This window comes from Salvelinus fontinalis, chromosome 1 (assembly GCF_029448725.1).
Source record: "Salvelinus fontinalis isolate EN_2023a chromosome 1, ASM2944872v1, whole genome shotgun sequence".
Taxonomy (NCBI): Eukaryota; Metazoa; Chordata; class Actinopteri; order Salmoniformes; family Salmonidae; genus Salvelinus; species Salvelinus fontinalis.
The window spans coordinates 58,589,576-58,609,295 of record NC_074665.1 but is presented as its reverse complement, the minus strand read 5'-3'; the positions used below and the strand labels follow the sequence as shown (position 1 = coordinate 58,609,295).

The 19,720-nt window shown below is 42.9% G+C and overlaps 1 protein-coding gene across 4 annotated transcripts in view; it reads left to right on the top strand.

The window, feature by feature from the left end:
* Positions 1-19,720, top strand: part of LOC129858493 (echinoderm microtubule-associated protein-like 6) — an 86,965-nt gene that overhangs the window by 52,076 nt on the left and 15,169 nt on the right. For 2 of the 4 annotated variants that reach the window (XM_055927784.1, XM_055927766.1), the window contains exons 14-28: positions 2,442-2,628; positions 2,749-2,854; positions 3,053-3,146; positions 3,568-3,668; positions 3,971-4,173; positions 8,174-8,285; positions 8,618-8,745; positions 11,966-12,107; positions 12,295-12,447; positions 12,652-12,783; positions 12,890-12,978; positions 13,126-13,302; positions 13,449-13,653; positions 13,815-13,941; positions 16,109-16,123. In XM_055927784.1, the coding sequence (XP_055783759.1) occupies positions 2,442-2,628; positions 2,749-2,854; positions 3,053-3,146; positions 3,568-3,668; positions 3,971-4,173; positions 8,174-8,285; positions 8,618-8,745; positions 11,966-12,107; positions 12,295-12,447; positions 12,652-12,783; positions 12,890-12,978; positions 13,126-13,302; positions 13,449-13,653; positions 13,815-13,941; positions 16,109-16,123 (1,971 nt within the window). The remainder of the gene's footprint in view (positions 1-2,441; positions 2,629-2,748; positions 2,855-3,052; positions 3,147-3,567; positions 3,669-3,970; positions 4,174-8,173; positions 8,286-8,617; positions 8,746-11,965; positions 12,108-12,294; positions 12,448-12,651; positions 12,784-12,889; positions 12,979-13,125; positions 13,303-13,448; positions 13,654-13,814; positions 13,942-16,108; positions 16,124-19,720) is intronic. The other 2 variants (XM_055927793.1, XM_055927775.1) reach the window with 1 other exon arrangement.

Below are 19,720 nucleotides of genomic sequence, written 5' to 3'. Positions count from 1 at the left end.
GCTTCAAATCAAATCAAATCCAATCAAATTTTATTGGTCACATACACATGGTTAGCAGATGTTATTGCGAGTGTAGCGAAATGCTTGTGCTTCTAGTTCCGACAGTGCAGCAATATCTAACAAGTAATCGAACAATTCCACAACAAATACCTAATACACACAAATCTAAGTAAATGGATGGAATAAGAATATGTACATATAAATATAAAATATAAAATACAGTATATACATCTGTGATGAGTAGTGCAAGATATGTAAACATCATTATTAAAGTGGCATAAATAAAGTACATTTGTTAGAGTGGCCAATGATTTCAAGTCTGTATCTAGGCAGCAGCCTCTCTGTGTTAGTGATGGCTGTTTAACAGTTTGATGGCCTTGAGATAGAAGCTATTTTTCAGTCTCTCGGTCCCAGCTTTGATGCACTGACCTCGCCTTCTGGATGGTAGTGGGATGAACAGGCAGTGGCTCGGGTGGATGTTGTCCTCGATGATCTTTTTGGCGAGTGAGAGGCTGTTTTCCTTACACCACACCCCGAGTGCCCTCACCTCCTGCCTATAGGCTGTCTTGTCGTTGATGGTGATCAAGCCTACTACTGTTGTGTTGTCTGCAAACTTGATGATCGAGTTGGAGGCGTGCATGGCCACACAGTCATGGGTGAACAGGGAGTACAGGATGGGGCTCAGCGAAGTGTAGATGTTGTATCCTACATTCACCAGGAAGTCCAGGACCCAATCGCACAGGGCGGGGTTGAGACCCAGGGCCTCAAGCTTAATGATGAGCTTGGAAGGTACTATGGTGTTGAATGCTGAGCTGTAGTCAATGAACAGCATTCTTATATAGGTATTCCTCTTGTCCAGATGGGATATGGCAGTGTGCAGTGTGATGGCAATTGCATTGTCTGTGGACCTATTGGGGCGGTTTGCAAATTGCAGTGGGGCTAGGGTGACAGTTAAGGTGGAGGTGATATGATCCTTGACTAGTCTCTCAAAGCACTTCATGATGACAGAAGTGAGTGCTACGGGGCGATAGTCATTCAGTTCAGTTACCTTTGCCTTCTTGGGCACAGGAACAATGGTAGCCAACTTGAAGCATGTGCGGACAGCAGACTGGGATAGGGAGAGATTGAATATGTCCGTAAACACACCAGCCAGCTGGTCTGCGCATGATCTGAGGACGCGTCTAGGGATGTGCTGTTGGAAGGTGAACTTTTTCCCCAGTCTGGGGTGCTGAGCGCTCTGGAGCACGTTTTCATCAAGTATCTCTCTGTACTTTGCTCCGTTCATTTTTTCCTCTATCCTGACTAGTTTTCCAGTCTCTGCTGCTGAAAAATATTCCAACAGCATGATGCTGCCAACACCATGCTTCACCGTAGGGATGGTGTCATGTTTCCTCCAGACGTGACGCTTGGCATTCAGGCCAAAGAGTTCAATTTTGGTTTCGTCAGACCAGAGAATCTTGTTTCTCATGGTCTGAGAGTCCTTTAGGTGCCTTTTGGCAAACACCAAGCGGGCTGTCATGTGACTTTTACTGAGGAGTGGCTTCTGTCTGGCCACTCTACCATAAAGGCCTGATTGCTGGAGTGCTGCAGAGATGGTTGTCCTTCTGGAAGGTTCTCCCATCTCCACAGAGGAACTCTGGAGCGCTGTCAGAGTGACCATTGGGTTCTTGGTCACCTCCCTGACCAAGGCCCTTCTCCCCTGATTGCTCAGTTTGGCCGGGCGGACAGCTCTAGTCGTGGTGGTTACAAACGTCTTCCATTTAAGAATGATGGAGGCCACTGTGTTCTTGGGTACCTTCAATGCTGCAGAAATGTTTTGGTACCCTTCCCCAGATCTGTGCCTCAACACAATCCTGTCTCAGAGGTCTACGGACAATTCCTTTGACCTCATACCTTTGGTTTTTGCACTGTTAGCTGTGAGACCTTATGTAGACAGGTGTGTGACTTTCTAAATCATGTCCTACCAATTGAGTTTACCTCAGGTGGACTCCAATCAAGTTTCAGAAACATCTCAAGGAAACATGGAAACAGGATGCATCTGAGCTCAATTTCGAGTCTCATAGCATAGAGTCTGAATATTTATGTAAATAAGGAATTTCAGTTGGTAATAAAAAAAAAAAAATCTGTTTTCAGTTTGTCATAATGGGGTTTTGTGTGTAGATTGATGAGGAAAAACATTTCTTTAATACATTTTAGAATAAGGCTGTAACGTAACAAACTGTGGTAAAGGGGAAGGGTTCTAAATACTTTCCGAATGCACTGTAAGTGGCTTTTCCCTTAATATGGTAGAATTGTGTGTGTGTGTGTGTGTGTGTGTGTGTGTGTGTGTGTGTGTGTGTGTGTGTGTGTGTGTGTGTGTGTGTGTGTGTGTGTGTGTGTGTGTGTGTGTGTGTGTGTGTGTGTGTGTGTGTGTGTGTGTGTGTGTGTGTGTGTGTGTGTAGGTACCGCGGCTACGACTGCAGAAACAACCTGTTCTACACCCAGGCGGGGGAGGTGGTGTACCATGTGGCGGCGGTGGGCGTGGTCTACAACAGAGAGCAACACTGTCAGAGGTTTTACCTGGGCCACGATGATGACATCATCAGCCTGACCGTACACCCACTCAAAGACTATGCAGCCACTGGACAGGTACACATGTACAATCACACTCTCTCTCTCTCTCCCTCCCCCCCCCCCCCCTCTCTCTCTCTCTCTCTCTCTCTCTCTCTCACACACTGATCTTAATCACCTCTTTGTGAATGAATCCAGGTTGGCAGGGACCCAGCCATCCATGTGTGGGACATCCAAACCCTGAAGTGCTTCTCCCTGCTCAAGGGCTTTCACCAGAAAGGAGTTTGTGCCCTTGATTTCTCTGGTATGGCTATGTATTGTCCTGGGCATGTAACTTATGTCATTATCAGAATGTAATATCAATACCAGCCTATTGAATGATCAAAGCCCACAATGCTTCCTAAGTTTAAAAAAAATATTTAGTAAATGTGTTGTCCATGGGTGTTCTGTCCCTATGTCTGTTAAGATGTCAAACTAAGAGTAGCTTGTTGTTTCTGTGCAGCGGATGGGAAGAGCCTGGTCTCAGTGGGCATTGATGAACACCACTCTATCATCGTGTGGGATTGGAGGAAGGGGGAGAAGCTGGCCACCGCAAGGTACTAAAAGCTTTTTCACACCGGCTGATAGCTACTATTTGTGTGATCAGTGGGGGTGTGCATTTATACATTTAGAGTTATTCAAAAAACAGGGTTTTATAGAATAGTTCAGCTAAGCTGGATTCAAATTGTAATTTTTTCTTTCAAATACTTTAGCTGCTCTTGATTGAGCTTACCTGGCACAATGGAACTTATGGTATAGTCCTCTAAGTCTGACCATCCAGGCTCAATCAAGTGCTCAAAGTATTTGAAAGAAATCAAATTCTACTTGGACTCAGGTTTGTTGTCTTAATGAGAACACATGTGTAGAATCAGTTAGGATGTTTTTCCTGACCACATTACATGGCCATGAAAAACTTAGGGCTCTATGTATTTGAGCTGACAGAATGTGAAGTGGAAATTCTGTCTCTGTTATTCCCAGGGGACACAAAGACAAGCTGTTTGTGGTGAAGTGTAATCCTATCCTCATGGACAAGCTGGTCACAGTGGGAATCAAACACATCAAGTTCTGGCAGCATACAGGTGTGCCCTCCTTTTCTCCCTGACTGTCTCTCTCATACCATCAGCAGTGTTGGGGAAGCTACTCTGAAAATATAGTTTACCAAGCTACCAATTACTTCACACTTGAAAAAATCAGCTACACTAAAGCTACCCTTAAGAAAAATATAGTTCCATAGGTGTTTTCACACAATTATTTTATCTTTAGGAAAGTGATCCGCCCTGTAATTCTTCTTATGAACAACTATTTAGCTTGTCAGGCATGGTACGTTTATTGAAATCAATTAATGTATACCTGAGTTTCTAATGGTATGCTGTCTCTAAAGGTGGGGGCCTTATGTTCAAGCGAGGCATCTTTGGGAGCCTGGGGAAGCTGGAGACGATGATGTCCGTGTGTTATGGTCGGACAGACGAGCTGGTATTCTCTGGAGCCGCCACAGGGGACATATATGTCTGGAAGGAACCCATGCTGCTGAAGACCATCAAGGCCCACGACGGACCTGTTTTCGCCATGTACTCCCTAGACAAGGTTCTGTACTGGATATCAGCCCTGTCTGCTATCAACAAACTGTTGGTCAACTAGTTTCCGCTAATCTTATAATCATGATCTCAATAACCATAATATAATAATAAGATCATCCTCTTTATTGCATGGTCATTTTGATCAATAACAATTGGGAACGTCTCTATATTGTACTCAGTGGCTTCCCAACACCCACTTAGTGTAAATATTTCAGCCGGTGTCTATTCCACAAGTTACCACCGGCTAAATCTATGACGTTAAAATTCCTATTTACTCTGTTCCATCTGACTGTGCAATCCACTGTCTCATCAGCCCAGCCAGGCAATTTATAAACTTATTCTCCACTATAAAAAGCATCTAGACATTATCTCACATTACAATAATAGTGATAATCAAATCAAATCAAATGTATTTATATAGCCCTTCTTACATCAGCTGATATATCAAAGTGCTGTACAGAAACCCAGACTAAAATAATAATGCCTTCGAAGCCGGTGTTTTGAGGATATATTGGCACGGTTTGCCGGCCCATGACTTTGTCTCTGGCCTAACATGCCAATATATCCTCCAGACACCGGCTTCAAGGGCATTATTACTTAAATACAACGGGTTACCAACATATTCAAATAATGATTGACATATTTTCATTAAAAACTTTATTTTGATGAATTTATATATACTATTTCATCCTTCCACAAGATACAGTCCCGACACAAATCTAGGGTTGCTAGCAAAGCCGGCTGGTCGTTCGTTCAATCGGTTCGGTTGACAGAGACGCGACCCAGTCGTTCAGTCTTTTTGTTCTATATCTATGGACGCCAGCCAGTCGTTCATTCTTAATGTTCCTTAGCCATACTGGCTGGTAATGTTCTTATACCTTGCTTGCTAGTGAGCCAACTACGGCCAACTTACAGTCAAGTCAGCATTTGCGTTTGTTTAAGCTGTTTTCTAGTGACATTTATTTGGATACATCCATGACATTGTGCTAATGATGCGCGATTTCGCCTGGTGTAGAAAATGTGCTTTCTCGTCAGGACACTGTTGTTCAGAGGAGCTAGCCAACAACACAGCTAACACAATCCCTTCGAACTGAAGCTGAAAAGACTGCAAACTAGCTGCACTTTGTTCCGTTTGACCTGTTTGCGATTGATAGTTCTTTGTATATATCCATAAAAATAATGCTGATTCATGATTTCGACTGGCTGGTAAAAACTGCCTGCCAATCTGTCTCATCCGAACTCCCGACACGTTCATTACTATGGGACAGCTGGAGATCGAATTTGAATATTGATACAATATTGTACATGTCATAGAGACAGACAGTTCAGCATAGCTATCTAGCTAGCAAAACGATTCTCATTTCTTGCTAGCTAACCAAATGACACCTGCATCTCTAGCTGCAGACACCGAAAAACAATGAGGGTAAAAAGTTGATCACTCACCCACTCCTCCAATGACATGACATCCTCCCAGCAGCTAGCTAGCTAACGGTAGGCTCTGTGTTTTTAGCTGGCTAAATAAATAGCTACATAAATAGATACACTAACCTATTAGCCACGTTATGAGCATGACTGACTTGTGATCATTGCCCTTGCTAGTTTTATTGTATTGACATTCTCAGCCTTAGTTACATTGGTCCAATTTTTGTCCAAAATATTGAGTCATTTCAAACTAAAACAGTGCATCCCGAATAGGTGGAGGGGCCCCAGGGGAGGCTGCTGAGGGGAGAAAGGCTCATAATAATGACCGGAATGGAGAAAATGGAATGGCATCAAACACCTGGAAACCATCTGTTTGACCAAGAGAGACTGGCATGCATAGTATTTATAGTATTTACCTCAGCCCTCTGATTAAAATGAAGAGCAAGACGTGCTGCTCTGTTTGGGCCAGCTACAACTTAACCCGTTTTTTGGAGTGTGGTGTCAAAAAAGCATAGCATCTCTTTATGACGGACAGACCTCTCCCCGTCTTTACAACCATTGAATCTATATGTTTTTACCATGACAGTTTACAATCTAAGGTAACGCCAAATAATTTAGTCTCCTCAACTTGTTCAACAGCCACACCATTCATTACCAGATTCAGCTGAGGTCTAGAACTTAGGGAATTATTTGTACCAAATACAATGCTCTTAGTTTTAGAGATGTTCAGGACCAGTTTATTACTGGCCACCCATTCCAAAACAGACCTCAACTCTTTGTTAAAGGTTTCAGTGTTTTCATTAGTTGAGGTTGCTGATGCGTATATGGTTGAATCATCAGCATACATGAACACACATGCTTTGTTTAATGCCAGTGGCAGGTCATTGGTAAAAATAGAAAAGAGTAGAAGACCTAGATAGCTGCCCTGCGGTACACCACACTTTATATGTTTGACATTAGAGAAGCTTCCATTAAAGAAAACCCTTTGAGTTCTATTAGATAGATAGCTCTGAATCCACGATATGGCAGAGGTTGAAAAGCCATAACACATACGTTTTTTCAACAACAGGTAATGGTCAATAATATCATAGGCTGATTGATCACAAAGACAACAGAAGCTGCCTTCACTATGCCAGCACCATTTCAACTTCAACATTTCAACATCATCTAATCACCTCTGCTTAGTTTAATACAGGGACAACTTAAAGATACAAAAAACAATTTAGTCCAACCAACGTAAGCTAAATATCATGTGGCTGTCCATGGTTCTGATTTCTGTGTGTATGTGTGTGTTGCTGACTCACCCTACTTGTAGAGAAACGCCAATGCCATCCTCCTCTCTTTCATGTTAATGAAACAGTTTATCACTCTGTCATACAGTATACGCTTTTATTTTTTGTTGTCCAAGGCTACCTGGCTAAAATGCTTGCTCGCTAGCCTAACTTCCATTCATGGGCAGCGTTAGCTAGTTAACATTAGCCTTCTACATCTAGCTACATATTGAACTTCCATCCTCTCAGGCCAGGGGCACAACAATGTATGAATTCATGGTTGGATCAGAATCGCTGTTATAATCATTGGCCAGTATGGAGAATTAAGTAAAATCACAAGTCCAAATCTCTATCTCCATCTAATTTAGGAAAGGGATGATTTTAGCTAGCAAGACACCGGAGGACAACAACACAGAGAGATGCAACAATTCAAGTTTTTCTGTCAATGATGTATGCTCTCAATGGGATTTGATAGGAGTGATGCCAAAATCCAAGCTGGCTTCCCTTGGCACTTTTTTTGTTGGCTGCTTTTCCAGCCAACAAGTGCTCAGCATATGTGGGAACTTCTTCAAGACTGTTGGAAAAGCATTCCTTGTGAAGCTGGTTGAGAGAATGCCAAGAGTGTGCAAAGCTGTCATCAAGGCAAAGGGTGGCTAATTTGAAGAATATACCATATAAAATATATATTGATTTGATTAACACTTTTTTGGTTACTACTTGATTCCATATGTGTTATTTCATAGTTTTGATGTCTTCACTATTATTCTACAATGTAGAAAATTGTAAAAATAAAGAAAAGCCCTTGAATGAGCAGGTGTGTCCAAACTTTTGACTGGTACTGTATATGTGATGCTTTTCCCGAAACCTTTCATCAGAGAAGTAGCCTTAAGGAGGATGTGGGAGACCATTCCTGGTAGAGACCTCCGCTGAATTCCTGATGTGTTGTTGTTGCTGCTGCTGCTTCAAATCCTTGACAGGCCCTGCCTGCTAATAGAATAGTAATTGTAATTCCCAGCTGCTTCTGTGTGTTGGGAAAGATGTCAGAGAAAGACAGTATTTTTTATTTGTCTTCCCTCCATCCATACTTTCCTCATGCACTTCATCATCCAACACTATATTCTCAGTTTCTAGACAAACTGACCCCCTAGCATACTTCAGCAGTTCAGACAGACCTCTTGAGAAGATGTCAGGCAGAAGATTAGTGTAGGTCAGAGCCCCTGTCTCATCCGGCCCTCATCACTGAAAGTTTTCCTCAGTGTGGTTGTCAGAGTTGGAGTACACTGGGTGACGTCCCTCTGCTGTTTTTCCCTCCAGGGCTTTGTGACAGGTGGGAAGGACGGAGTGGTGGAGTTGTGGGACGACATGTTTGAGAGGTGCCTAAAGACCTACGCCATCAAGAGAGCAGCCCTCTCCCCGGGATCTAAAGGTAGGATAACACTCTCTGCCCTACAGTAACTGAAAGAGTCTATGACAGATACAGAAACACTGTCTGAGAAGTGCTGTAGTTCTCTCTTGAAGCTCACACTGACCATGTAAAGCACATACCTGTATCAGGAAGCATCATGTGTTTGAAATTTGACCATAAACATTCAATAGATACTGTAACCATCATTGACCACTTTTGCCTCCTACATTTAGTGTTGCCATCTCTTGGCCTCATGTGGAATTGCAGTTATATTTCACATGGATCTGCTGCTATCGATCTGGGAGGACTTAGTACTGTACGTCTTTACAGTGCTATTTGTGTGCGTCCCCCAGGGCTACTCCTGGAGGACAACCCCTCCATCCGTGCCATAACTCTGGGACACGGACACATCCTGGTGGGAACCAAGAACGGAGAAATACTTGAAATCGACAAGAGTGGACCGATGACCTTGCTGGTCCAGGTGTGTGTGTGTTTGTTTGTGTGTGTCTGTGTGCCTGTGCCTGCGTGTGTGCATACAGCTGAAACACCTAGGGTGGTGTGTTTTACTTATTCTACTTGGTTTTCCCAATTTGGGTTAGAGACATTTTTACAGCAGCATCATGCAGTAAAACAGCAGCCCTCAAGTGTTGTCTGTTCTCCACCTACTCAGGCTTCTGGATTTGTTGGCTTCTTCCCTATTTCTTGTGTTCTCCACTCAGGGACTGCAGTCGGAAATATATCTTTGCATATCTGAGGCAGGCATTAACAGTTTGCCGCTTGGCTGGCTCCGAAAAGCTCTGTGTTCCCCCTCTGGATTATCCAGCCCAGTTGAGGAATAGTTCATAGCTTAATATCTCAATACCTTCTTCCTTATTATTGTCAAACCTGTCACGTTTTTTTCCTTGCCTGTGTGCACAAGGCTTGTGTATGGCCTCTGTAGTAGTAATGTGCAGTTTGCGAACAATTCGTTTTACTGACTTGAGAGTCATGATTTGTTTTTCTGAGAGACTTTTAGTCGTTCGTTTGACTTGCTGGCCGCAATTAATTCTACAGCAGGGTTAATACGCAGTCCTCCGGCTCAGCGGCTCAGGAGACCTGCTCCAACCAACAACCCAAGAATGGTGCTGCAATGGATACCTGCTGTTTTACTGGCTCCTGACCATTTTGTGTTTTTTTTGCACTGATCTTAAAAGAAATTGTGCATAATGTTTCCGCTATTGTTTCCTATGACCGAAAAACACTTCTGGACATCAGAGCAGTGATCACTAACTTCGATTTGGATTAGTATTTGTACTTCAACGTGTCGGCGGTGCAGGACATACTGATCACCTTGGACCAGGCCCTAATCCCAGAGACTTGGAAAAGGAAAAGACGGCGTAAGAGAGGCGAATAAATAATCTGCCTCTACCCTTCTATAAGGGCACAAGGCCAGACACAGGTGCAGAGTCTTTGTTAATTAATATCCAAAAGGAGTACGCAAGACAATGGTCGTGGACAGGCAAAAGGTCAAAACCAGATTCTGAGTCAAAGATGTAAAGAGTGGCAGACAGGCTCGATGTCAGGGCAGGCAGAAGGGTCAGGCAGGCGGGGTTCTCGGGGAGCCGGGGTAGGCTGTACAAGCTCACCACTAATAGGCTGTACAAGCTCACCACTAATAGGAAAAAAATACTGGGTGGTTGGGGTTTCTCAGAGGTGGCAGGCAGCCTCTGAGCTAACTCCCTGATTTGCTCCATTATATCCTTAAACCCTTGGTCGTGGCGTTCCGTCAAGGAACGGAGCCCTTCCAGAAGGTCCTGTAACAGCTTGTCATGTCTCCCAATAGTGGCTCCCTGCAGGGAGACAGCTTGGCGGAGCTGGTCCAAGTCTGCTGGGTCTGTCATGGCCAGTTCGTACGGAGTCATGGCCAGCGGGTACGGAGTCCAGAAAAACAGGCAAGGGTCAAAACCGGGAAGACTAGAAAAAGAGAATAGAAAACAGGAGCACAGGAAAAACACGCTGGTTGACTTGAAAACATACAAGACGAACTGGCACAGAGAGACAGGAAACACAGAGATAAATACACCAGGGAAAATAAGCAACACTTGGAGGAGGTGGAGACAATCACAAGAACAGGTGAAACAGATCAGGGCGTGACACCTCCGTTCTATTGGCAAACATACAATCACTGGAGAACAAACTGGACGAGCTCCGTTCGAGACTATCCTATCAACGGGACCTGAAGAAAAGTAATATCATATGTTTTGTGGCTGAACAAGAACATGGATAATATACATCTAGCTGGTTTTTCTATGCATCTCAAGACTTTACAGCAGCGTTGGGTAAGGTTAGGGGGGAGGGGTGTGTGTGTTAACGACAGCTGGTGCACAATCTCTAATATTAAGGACGTCTCGAGGTTCTGCTTGCCTGAGTTAGAATACCTCATGGTAAGTTGTAGGCCATACTATTTACCAAGAGAGTTTTCATCTGTATTTTTCGTAGCTGTCTATTTACCACCACAAACCAATGCTGGCACTTTTATTATTACGTGTTTTACTTTTCAATTGTTTCTCTATTTTCTGTCTCTCTGTATTGTTGTGAAGGGCCTGTAAGTAAGCATTTCACTATTAGTCTACACCTGTTGTTTACGAAGAATGTGACCAATAAGATTTGAGAAAAAGACAAGTTTAGAACTGTTAATTGATCACATGGTGCAATAATGAATGCAATCAGTTGATGAATAAATGTTATGATGGACACAGCTTCGTAGATCCAAAACACACACACAGCCTCTGCTCAACAAACTCCACTCAAGAACAAATCATTTGGTGTGCTGCCTGGGGGCTGCCTGGGTGCTGCAGTTCGCAAACGATATTCTGCTTATCATCCTCACGGCAGTCAAGCAATGCATTCTGCCAAGATCTCGTTCACAGTCTAGTCCAGTTGCGGCCACAACTAGACCTCGTTTCAAATGTATCAAGAAATGCTCTTGTTTGTATGCCTAGCATTCAACAAATGTACATTGTTTAAAGCACACTTTTATAAGTCTGTCACAAATGACAGCTTGTAGAATCATGACTCTTTCGAGTTTTCAGTTCATCGTTCGCAGGTAGCGGGTCCTGCGTGCTCTGGGCATTACTGACTCAAATGAACAAAATGAGTCGAAAGATTTGTTCTTTTGACTGAACAAGACGAAAAGATCTGATTCAGTAAAAAGAGCAGAACTTCCCTTCCCTGCTCTGTAGTGCTGCATTGTAGATGACAGTTACTGTAGTTTGTATAATGACTACATGTGTGTGTGTGTACACCTGTGTGTATGAGTGTTTCTGACTGTCAGTGTGTCTCTGTGGTAGTTCCCTCCTATGGGTGTGGCCCAACTCTTAAAGCTCAGAGTCAGAGCCTTCCAGACTCCCTAGCGGTCAGGTACCTGTGCTCTGTTGCCATGGTGAACAGAGCTGATAGGGATGGGTTATGAAGGATCAGTATGGATGTGTTGTTGGGTAAAATGACTGCAGCTATCTGAGATGCGATCGATTGGGCTTTTGTTTTGTCTCAAAAGTACCGTCTCTCACTCAAACCCCACTTCAATATGAGCACAATGTATTGTACTGAGAAAAATGGCGAGTGATTTTGTGGGTGACAGGTGTGTCAAATGGATTAGGTGTAGGTCAGGGCATGTCAACTGACTGACAGCTGATTGTGTCCGTCTGTTGCTATGGATACAGGGTCACATGGAAGGCGAGGTGTGGGGTCTTGCTGCTCACCCCCTGCTCCCCATATGTGCCACAGTGAGTGACGACAAAACCCTGCGGATATGGGAGCTCTCCACCAACCACCGCATGGTGGCCGTTCGCAAACTTAAAAAAGGTACTGCTGAATGTTGATATCTTCATCAACTAATGAGTCATTAAGCGAGTCATTAATTCCCATGATCATCAACAAACATAAGGCACTCCAGTGTCACCTTCTGTTTCTGTGTCTGTCAGTCTATGTCTGTATCTCCATTTTGGAAGTGTATAAGTGTGTGTGTGTGTTGTGTGTGTGTGTGTATCAGGTGGAAGATGCTGTGCCTTCTCCCCTGATGGGAAAGCCTTAGCGGTGGGCCTCAATGATGGTAGTTTTCTGGTGGTGAACTCTGACACCCTGGAGGACCTGGTGTCCTTCCATCACAGGAAGGAGTCCATCTCTGACGTCAGGTTTTCACAAGGTAACCTTTGACAACTGACTTATCATTAAAATGTCCATTCATTGTTGTCTGTATTTCATAACACTGCTATTTTGCATAGGTATTTTATTAGTAAGGTTAATTTGAGTTGAACTTTTTCTAAAATATGAAGTGAGGTTTCACAGAATAACATTTTCGCCCACCTGGCTGAGGTATTAATTATTTGTTCTATGGCTTCCTCCTCAGATGCTGGTAAATACCTCGCTGTGGCCTCTCATGATAACTTTGTGGATATCTACAATGTGCTGTCCAGCAAGAGGGTGGGAATCTGCAAAGGAGCTTCCAGCTATATCACTCATATAGACTGGGACTCTCGTGGTGAGTTTATGGTGTAATTGGAAGCAGAGCATGGATTCCCATTAGTACTCTGTAGACACAAGTTCTATTTTGTCTTTTGATTCTGAGATTGTTATTTTTTCTATAGGTAAATTGCTGCAAGTAAATTCAGGTGCCAAAGAGCAATTATTCTTTGAAGCCCCAAGAGGGAAGAGACAAACCATACGAAATGCTGAGGTAAGAGACCCAACTGAGATTGCAATTTTCTTGTAATTTTTCCCAGCTAGACATCAAATATTAATTGACATCCCATAAAAGCATTTGGCAGTGTTTAACTGTGTGTGTGTGTGTGTGTGCATTCATGTTTCTGTTTCTGCCTGTCAGATAGAGAAGATGGAGTGGGCTACCTGGACGTGTGTCCTGGGCCCCACCTGTGAGGGGATCTGGCCCACCCACAGTGACATCACAGATGTCAACGCCGCCTCGCTCACCAAAGACAAGAAGCTGCTTGCTACCGGAGATGACTTTGGCTTCCTCAAGCTCTTCAGCTATCCAACCAGGGTGAGACAGGCACTAGATGTTCAATTCAATTTTACTCTCTTGAACTGAAATGGAATTGACCCCAACGCTGGTACGTGACTCTGTTGTTGATTCAAGTCGAATGTTGTCTCTTGTTTTTTCATGGGCTCTGTCTGCTCCCTCCTCAGGGTCAGTATGCCCGCTTCAAGAAGTACATGGGTCACAGTGCCCATGTAACCAATGTTCGATGGGGACAAGATGATGCCATGCTACTGACGCTCGGCGGAGCTGACACAGCGCTGATGATCTGGGCCCTGGAGAGAACCGGAGAGGGTCACAGGGAGAACCCTGTGGACAGTGAGGAGTCAGACGATGACATTGAGGAGGACGGAGGTAAACGCCAGCCTTTAGACTACTGATCCATACAGTACAATCTTCTCTCAAAACTCTAATACAACATTCTCAACAAACACATACAAAGCTATCTTGATCAAATCCTACTTTTCACAAACTGCTCTAATTGGTTGAGTCTATTCCTGTGGGCGTGTCTGTAGGGTATGACAGTGATGTGGCGAGGGAGAAGAGCATTGACTACACCACTAAGATCTATGCTGTCAGCATCCGGGACATGTGTGGCATCAAACCCCACCAGCAACTGAAGGAGGTGTCGGCAGAGGAAAGGTACACCCCCATGCCAGCTTCTGTGTTTGGACTGGTTGTTGTCACTCAAAGTGATAGAGCTTAAACATTAGAGAGTGTCTTGGCTCCTGACTGTTGTGTTGAGTGTATAGATTTAAAACAATTTAAAAAGTCTGAAGCAGTGACAATTTTTTTTTTAAACTGTCAAGTTTGAGCTGTTTTAGGCCTCAAAAGACTGTATTAATGTCTTGATCCTAATCAGGCTGCCATCAGCAGCCAACACCATGATTATCTCTAATTAGAAACTGGGTGGTTCAAGCCCTGAGTGCTGATTGGCTGACAGCTGTGATATATCAGACCATATACCATGAGTATGACAAAACATTTATTTTTACTGCTCTAATTACGTTGGTGACCAGTTTATATATTTTTATTTATTTCACCTTTATTTAACTATGCAAGTCAGTTAAGAATTCTTATTTACAATGACAGCCTACCCTGGCCAAACCCTAACCCAGACGATGCTGGGCCAATTGTGTGCCACCCTATAGGACTCCAAATCACGGCCAGTTGTGATACAGCCTGGAATCGAACCAGAGTCTGTAGTGACACCTCTAGCACTGCGATGCAATGCCTTAGACCACTGCGCCACTCAGTAGCCCTAAAATAATATAATAACAATAAGGCACATCGGGGGTTTGTTGTATATAGCCAATATACCACGGCTAAGGGCTGTGTCCAGGCACTCCTCGTTGCGTCGTGCTTAAAGAACAGCCCTTAGCCGTGGTATATTAGCCACATACCACACCTCCTCAGGCCTTATTGCTTAAAGGAATGCTTATAGAGCCCTCTGGTGTCAGAAACGGAAACTGCACCTGTTTTTTTTGTCATTTGATACAACTTTAGTTACCTCCTACCTATCAATATACATCTTGGTGTTGTGTGAGTATAACTGACATCTACTGTATTTATCCTTTTGTAAAGCCTCAGAGGTGGTCATTGTAGGATTGACATGGATAAAGAATTTGGTCTTGCTTTTTATGATACAGAGTGAGTTGACTTTTTAGTGCTTAGCTGACATCATTTGCAGAGTAAGGGAAGGCTGCTTGGTGTGTTTTTCCATGTTAGGCTATTTCAAATGGAGTATGAGGCCTGATTTAATCATTTGATAGACATAGACTACTCTACCTATCTGTACTACTTAACCCAACATATTTTTTTTACAAAAAGAGACATTATTTTATGCACATATAAAGATCTTTATCACCATTTCCATGTAATCTTTCTGCACTGTATGAGTGTATGTGTGTCCTCTCTCTCCAATACTCTCTCTATATTAGTCAGCTCTGTTGCTATGATACGATGGATTGTCCTGGGCATGTATTGTGGGTGTAGCATGTTGATATTGTATGCTGTGTGCATGTTTTATATTTTGTCCATCTATTTGTGGATTGTTGGATGTATGTGTTTGGTTCATAATCTATGTGGTTTTACAGTATGAGATTGCATGTATTTGTGGCTTGTGTAGGAATCTAGTCAATGTATTGCATAATGTTATGTGCATGTATAGCAGGTGTGCTCTCTGGCGCTTCTGTGTGATATATGTTGCTATGATACCGATATGTGGTCTATACATAACAGTATCATTGGTATGATCTCAGTTGCTTTGAGACTGTATAGAGTATATACTCTACTGTGTGTGTGTGGTATGTACAATAAGTAGAAGTATTGTTGTGAAAAATCCAATGCAGTATACACTTTGCATGATTTACAATTAAATTGTATGATTATTTTATCAATCCCTTTATAATTTGTGTACACTTAATTCAGCAAGTTGCATGTTTGCACAGTACTAACCCCATTAAGCAGTACTGTAGCTAGATATTCTCTCTATAGCCACCAATAAACAGTAATTGCGTATAATGATATGCAGTTACTACAAACCCTGATATTATAGCTAATAGGGTCAATTCTTGCCCTATGGCCTCCATTGTCTACTACACCATTAGAGTTGAGTATTCAGTAGTGCGTTCCTAGTCCTTGATGAATGTATAACAGATTGTATTCTCTGGGGTTAGTCAGCTCCATGGTAACATGCTGATTTGTCCCCTCAACCTTACTATCTGTGATCCCCATGACTCTGGGGCACACTTCTGTCTGCAGAAACAGCTAATATCTCTATTGTGTTTTAACTTGCATTCCTTTGGAGGCAGGGCATTGTCAAGTAAGTATGACCTAATGCATACATTCTGTGCTAGCTATGGGATGTGGATGTGGGTGGTATTCCCATACATTAAGTCCCATTTATACCTGGTGCTAACACGCGTCCTTTGTCCTGATCTTGTCCACATTCTGATTGTGCCCACATTGTTAGACTGGTGTAGATGATTAAAAGACACATTGTGATCTGATTGTAAAGTGTAAACGGACAAGAGCAGGACGAAGGAAGCATTTTAGAACCAGGTTTATAAACAGGGCTTTAGATGGGCAGGACAAGGATAGTAGTAGAGTGGGCAGAAGCTAAAATATCTAACATTCAATAGAGTATGGTGTTGCTTTTTCAACAGAATGGAAGAAAAGGAAATCTGTGTTTATTATTCCTTTTTAACCTATGTACCTGTAAATTTAAAAGTGTTTGTTTATTCATTTATGTCCTATAATGGTACTACAGGAGGCAGGTCTGAAACATTTTGTAGTCATCTATTTATTTGGACCATGGGCATAACCTCCCATAGCCTATGGGTCCTCATATCACTCAGCTTGCTCAAACGCCTCAAATTCTGAGTAACATGAAGCCATGGGAATTGCATGAATAACACATTTTATTTCAGATTCTCATTTTTGTGTCGTTTGTATCACAATAATATATTTTGTTTTAGGGTGTAGAGAGCACTAAGAGTACAGTAATGATCTACCAAGTGGTGCTGGAGGAGACCTTTCTTTCTGTTTCTGTCTCTCCCCCTCTCTCTTCCTCACTCCCTCTTGTGGGGCCCCAAACATCGCAGGACCTTGTTTTCCCATAACCCCTTGGGTGACGAGAGAGGCACTGATGCATTTCTCTCTCCCTGTGCCCCTCCTCCTCCCCCCTCTCATAGGAGTGCTATTGCACAGTTTGCACAGGGACCCCAGGGTATGACCCCCTCCCCTTATTGCTCTTTAGACTGGGACACTCTCTCATTCCACACCTCTCCTCTGAGCAGTCTCTCTCTCTTTCTGGCATGCTGACAGTATGCTAACAGTCAGAGCATGGTTTGCAGCAGGCAAAAATGACAGTCAAATAGCTCTCCAGGTTGCTTGTTGCATGAGCCTTATAGCTATACTGTAGTATAGTGAGTCCCCTCGGGCTCCGACCTGTGTCCTCTAAACCTTTCACTTGGTTCTGTCCACTGCTCTCAAGGGGATCCAGGTAAAGTGAGCTACTTGTGTCTATCACACTGTGTGTAAACTGTGGCTCCAGGTCCAAGTGTGTCTCTGTTTCTCTGTGATGTTCTGTTGTTCTGTATGTTTGTCCTGCATGGTGACAGTCGGCTCATCTCGTTCCCATCTGATCACAACTGCATCTCTGCATCCAGACTGCAGAGTTTCACACCCAGGGGGTGGATTCTTCTTGTCATCTTTTTTTTCTGTTCAGATAGAGACATGGAATTAGACAATGTCCCAAACTCATGTCACTGTATGATCATACAATCCTGTCTCGGCATGAAAAATGTTGCAATCAGTCCGCAGGAGTTAGTTACTACACTTGTACAGATATTCAATCTGTGGTGTTATGTGTGGCAACGCTACACTCTGATATGCTGATTGAACTCATTTCAGAGCACGTAGACACCGTCACCAAAAAATATTGTTAAAACATATGGGGAAGAGGGAGTCTGATTTCAGAATGAAACCGGAGAAAGTAAATGATGGAAATATTAACTCCCTGTCATGCAAGGTCATCCAGACAATGCTTATAAGGTGCTGTTCAGACAAACAGAGAAGAACGGTAGTGTCTGTCAGCTGTAAGGAGTGTAAACTATGTATGTATGTGATCACAGCTATCACCTTTGGGCTATAGTGTTTTACCAGTGACCTGGAACCTTGTCTTGTGCAACTGTTTGACACGGTTGTAGTTATACAATACAACTGCGTGAAGAGACCCCTGGTGGCATGTCTTGTGGGGTACGCATGGGTGTCTGAGCTGTGTGCTAGTCATTTAAATAGACAGCTCGGTGGTTTAAACATATCAATACCTCTTGGCAGCAGCTAATGTGGATTCTTAATAAATAAATCAAATACAAAATGCATACAGTGGTGGTGCTGTATAACTAATCCTTCTGCATCGTCATTGCACTGTTCAACCTCTTGTGGGATTTTAACCTCATCGTCTACTTTAATATGTGTTTCTCTGTTCATTTGTAGACTCTCTGTCTGTGCGCACGGAAGCATGTACAGATTTCCGTGAACCTTTGACAACCAATGTTTAGGAGCAATAACTTCTATTCTTCCTCTAATGGCCCTGTGTTTTTGTGTCAGATATCAATAGTATTGATATTTTTACCTTTATTTAACTAAGCAAGTCAGTTAAGAACAAATTCTTATTTTCAATGACAGCCTAGGAACAGTGGGTTAACTACCTTGCTCAGGAGCAGAACGACAGATTTTTTCCTTGTCAGCTCAGGGATTCGATCTTGCAACCTTTCGGTTACTAGACCAACGCTCTAACCACTAGGCTACCTGACACCCCAATATAAGTCAGATGTTTAACAAGATCAGTCTGTTAAACCCTAAGTGTGACCATGGACCTCAGGTCTCAGCAAGGCCACATCACTGTGGTAACCAACACCATCTAGGAAATCTAATTTTACAACACATCCCATAACTTAATTTTTAAGGAGGGTGGAATTCCACTCACCTTAAAGGCCCAGTGCAGTCAACCAAGTGATTTTCCTGTTTTCTATATACTGTATTTCCACACTATGCGATTGTAATAATATTGTGAAAATTATGTTAATGCACTTTCAGTGTAAGAGCTGTTTGAAAAACCACCTGAATGTTTAAGCCTATTGGGATGGAGTTTTGGCCTGCCAGGTGACATCACCAGTTGGTAAATGAGTTAATAGACCAATAAGAAAGAGTTCCAAACCTCTCTGCCAATAACAGCTCGTTTTCAGTTTTCCCCTCCTCACTCAGACCACTCCCAGACAGTCCTAGCAAAATTCTTACTTGAGAAATTGGTCTTTGCTATGAAGTGATTTTGTTTCTTTTATAAAACATTTATTGAAAACAATCACAGTAAGGGGGGTGACAGAGAGAGAGGAAAATACAGGGAAGCCTCACTGAGAGGCAGATGTACATGTGCTGCAGGCGGCAGTGCAGAGCTCCTAGACTGACTGAGTGGAATTTCATTCTGTGGCTCATTGCCATACATGTTAAATGTAACCTCAGCCAACTGGTGTGATGTGTCATTATTAGTGTAATCCTTATGTGAAAGTTGACGCTTGTCTATGTTGTGAATGTGATGTGTCACCTTGGTGATATGTGTGTGTGCAGCGGCTGGCCAAAATTCATACATGTGGAAAATGTAATGGGACAATTTAATTTGATGTATGCAATTTATTCCATACATTATGTAGCACTGAATCTGTCTGTAGACATTGTGTAGTATCTATAGTGTCATGGGGCACACTGAATGTTTGTGTATTTATAAGCAGTAAGCCCTATTATGAGTGATGAACAAGCAATGATATACTGTAGCACTGCTTAACAATGTTTCTATTCAGAGTGATATGACTGATTGTAGCTGCTTTGTTCTCTGAGTTGCTCAAGCTGCAGCTTACTC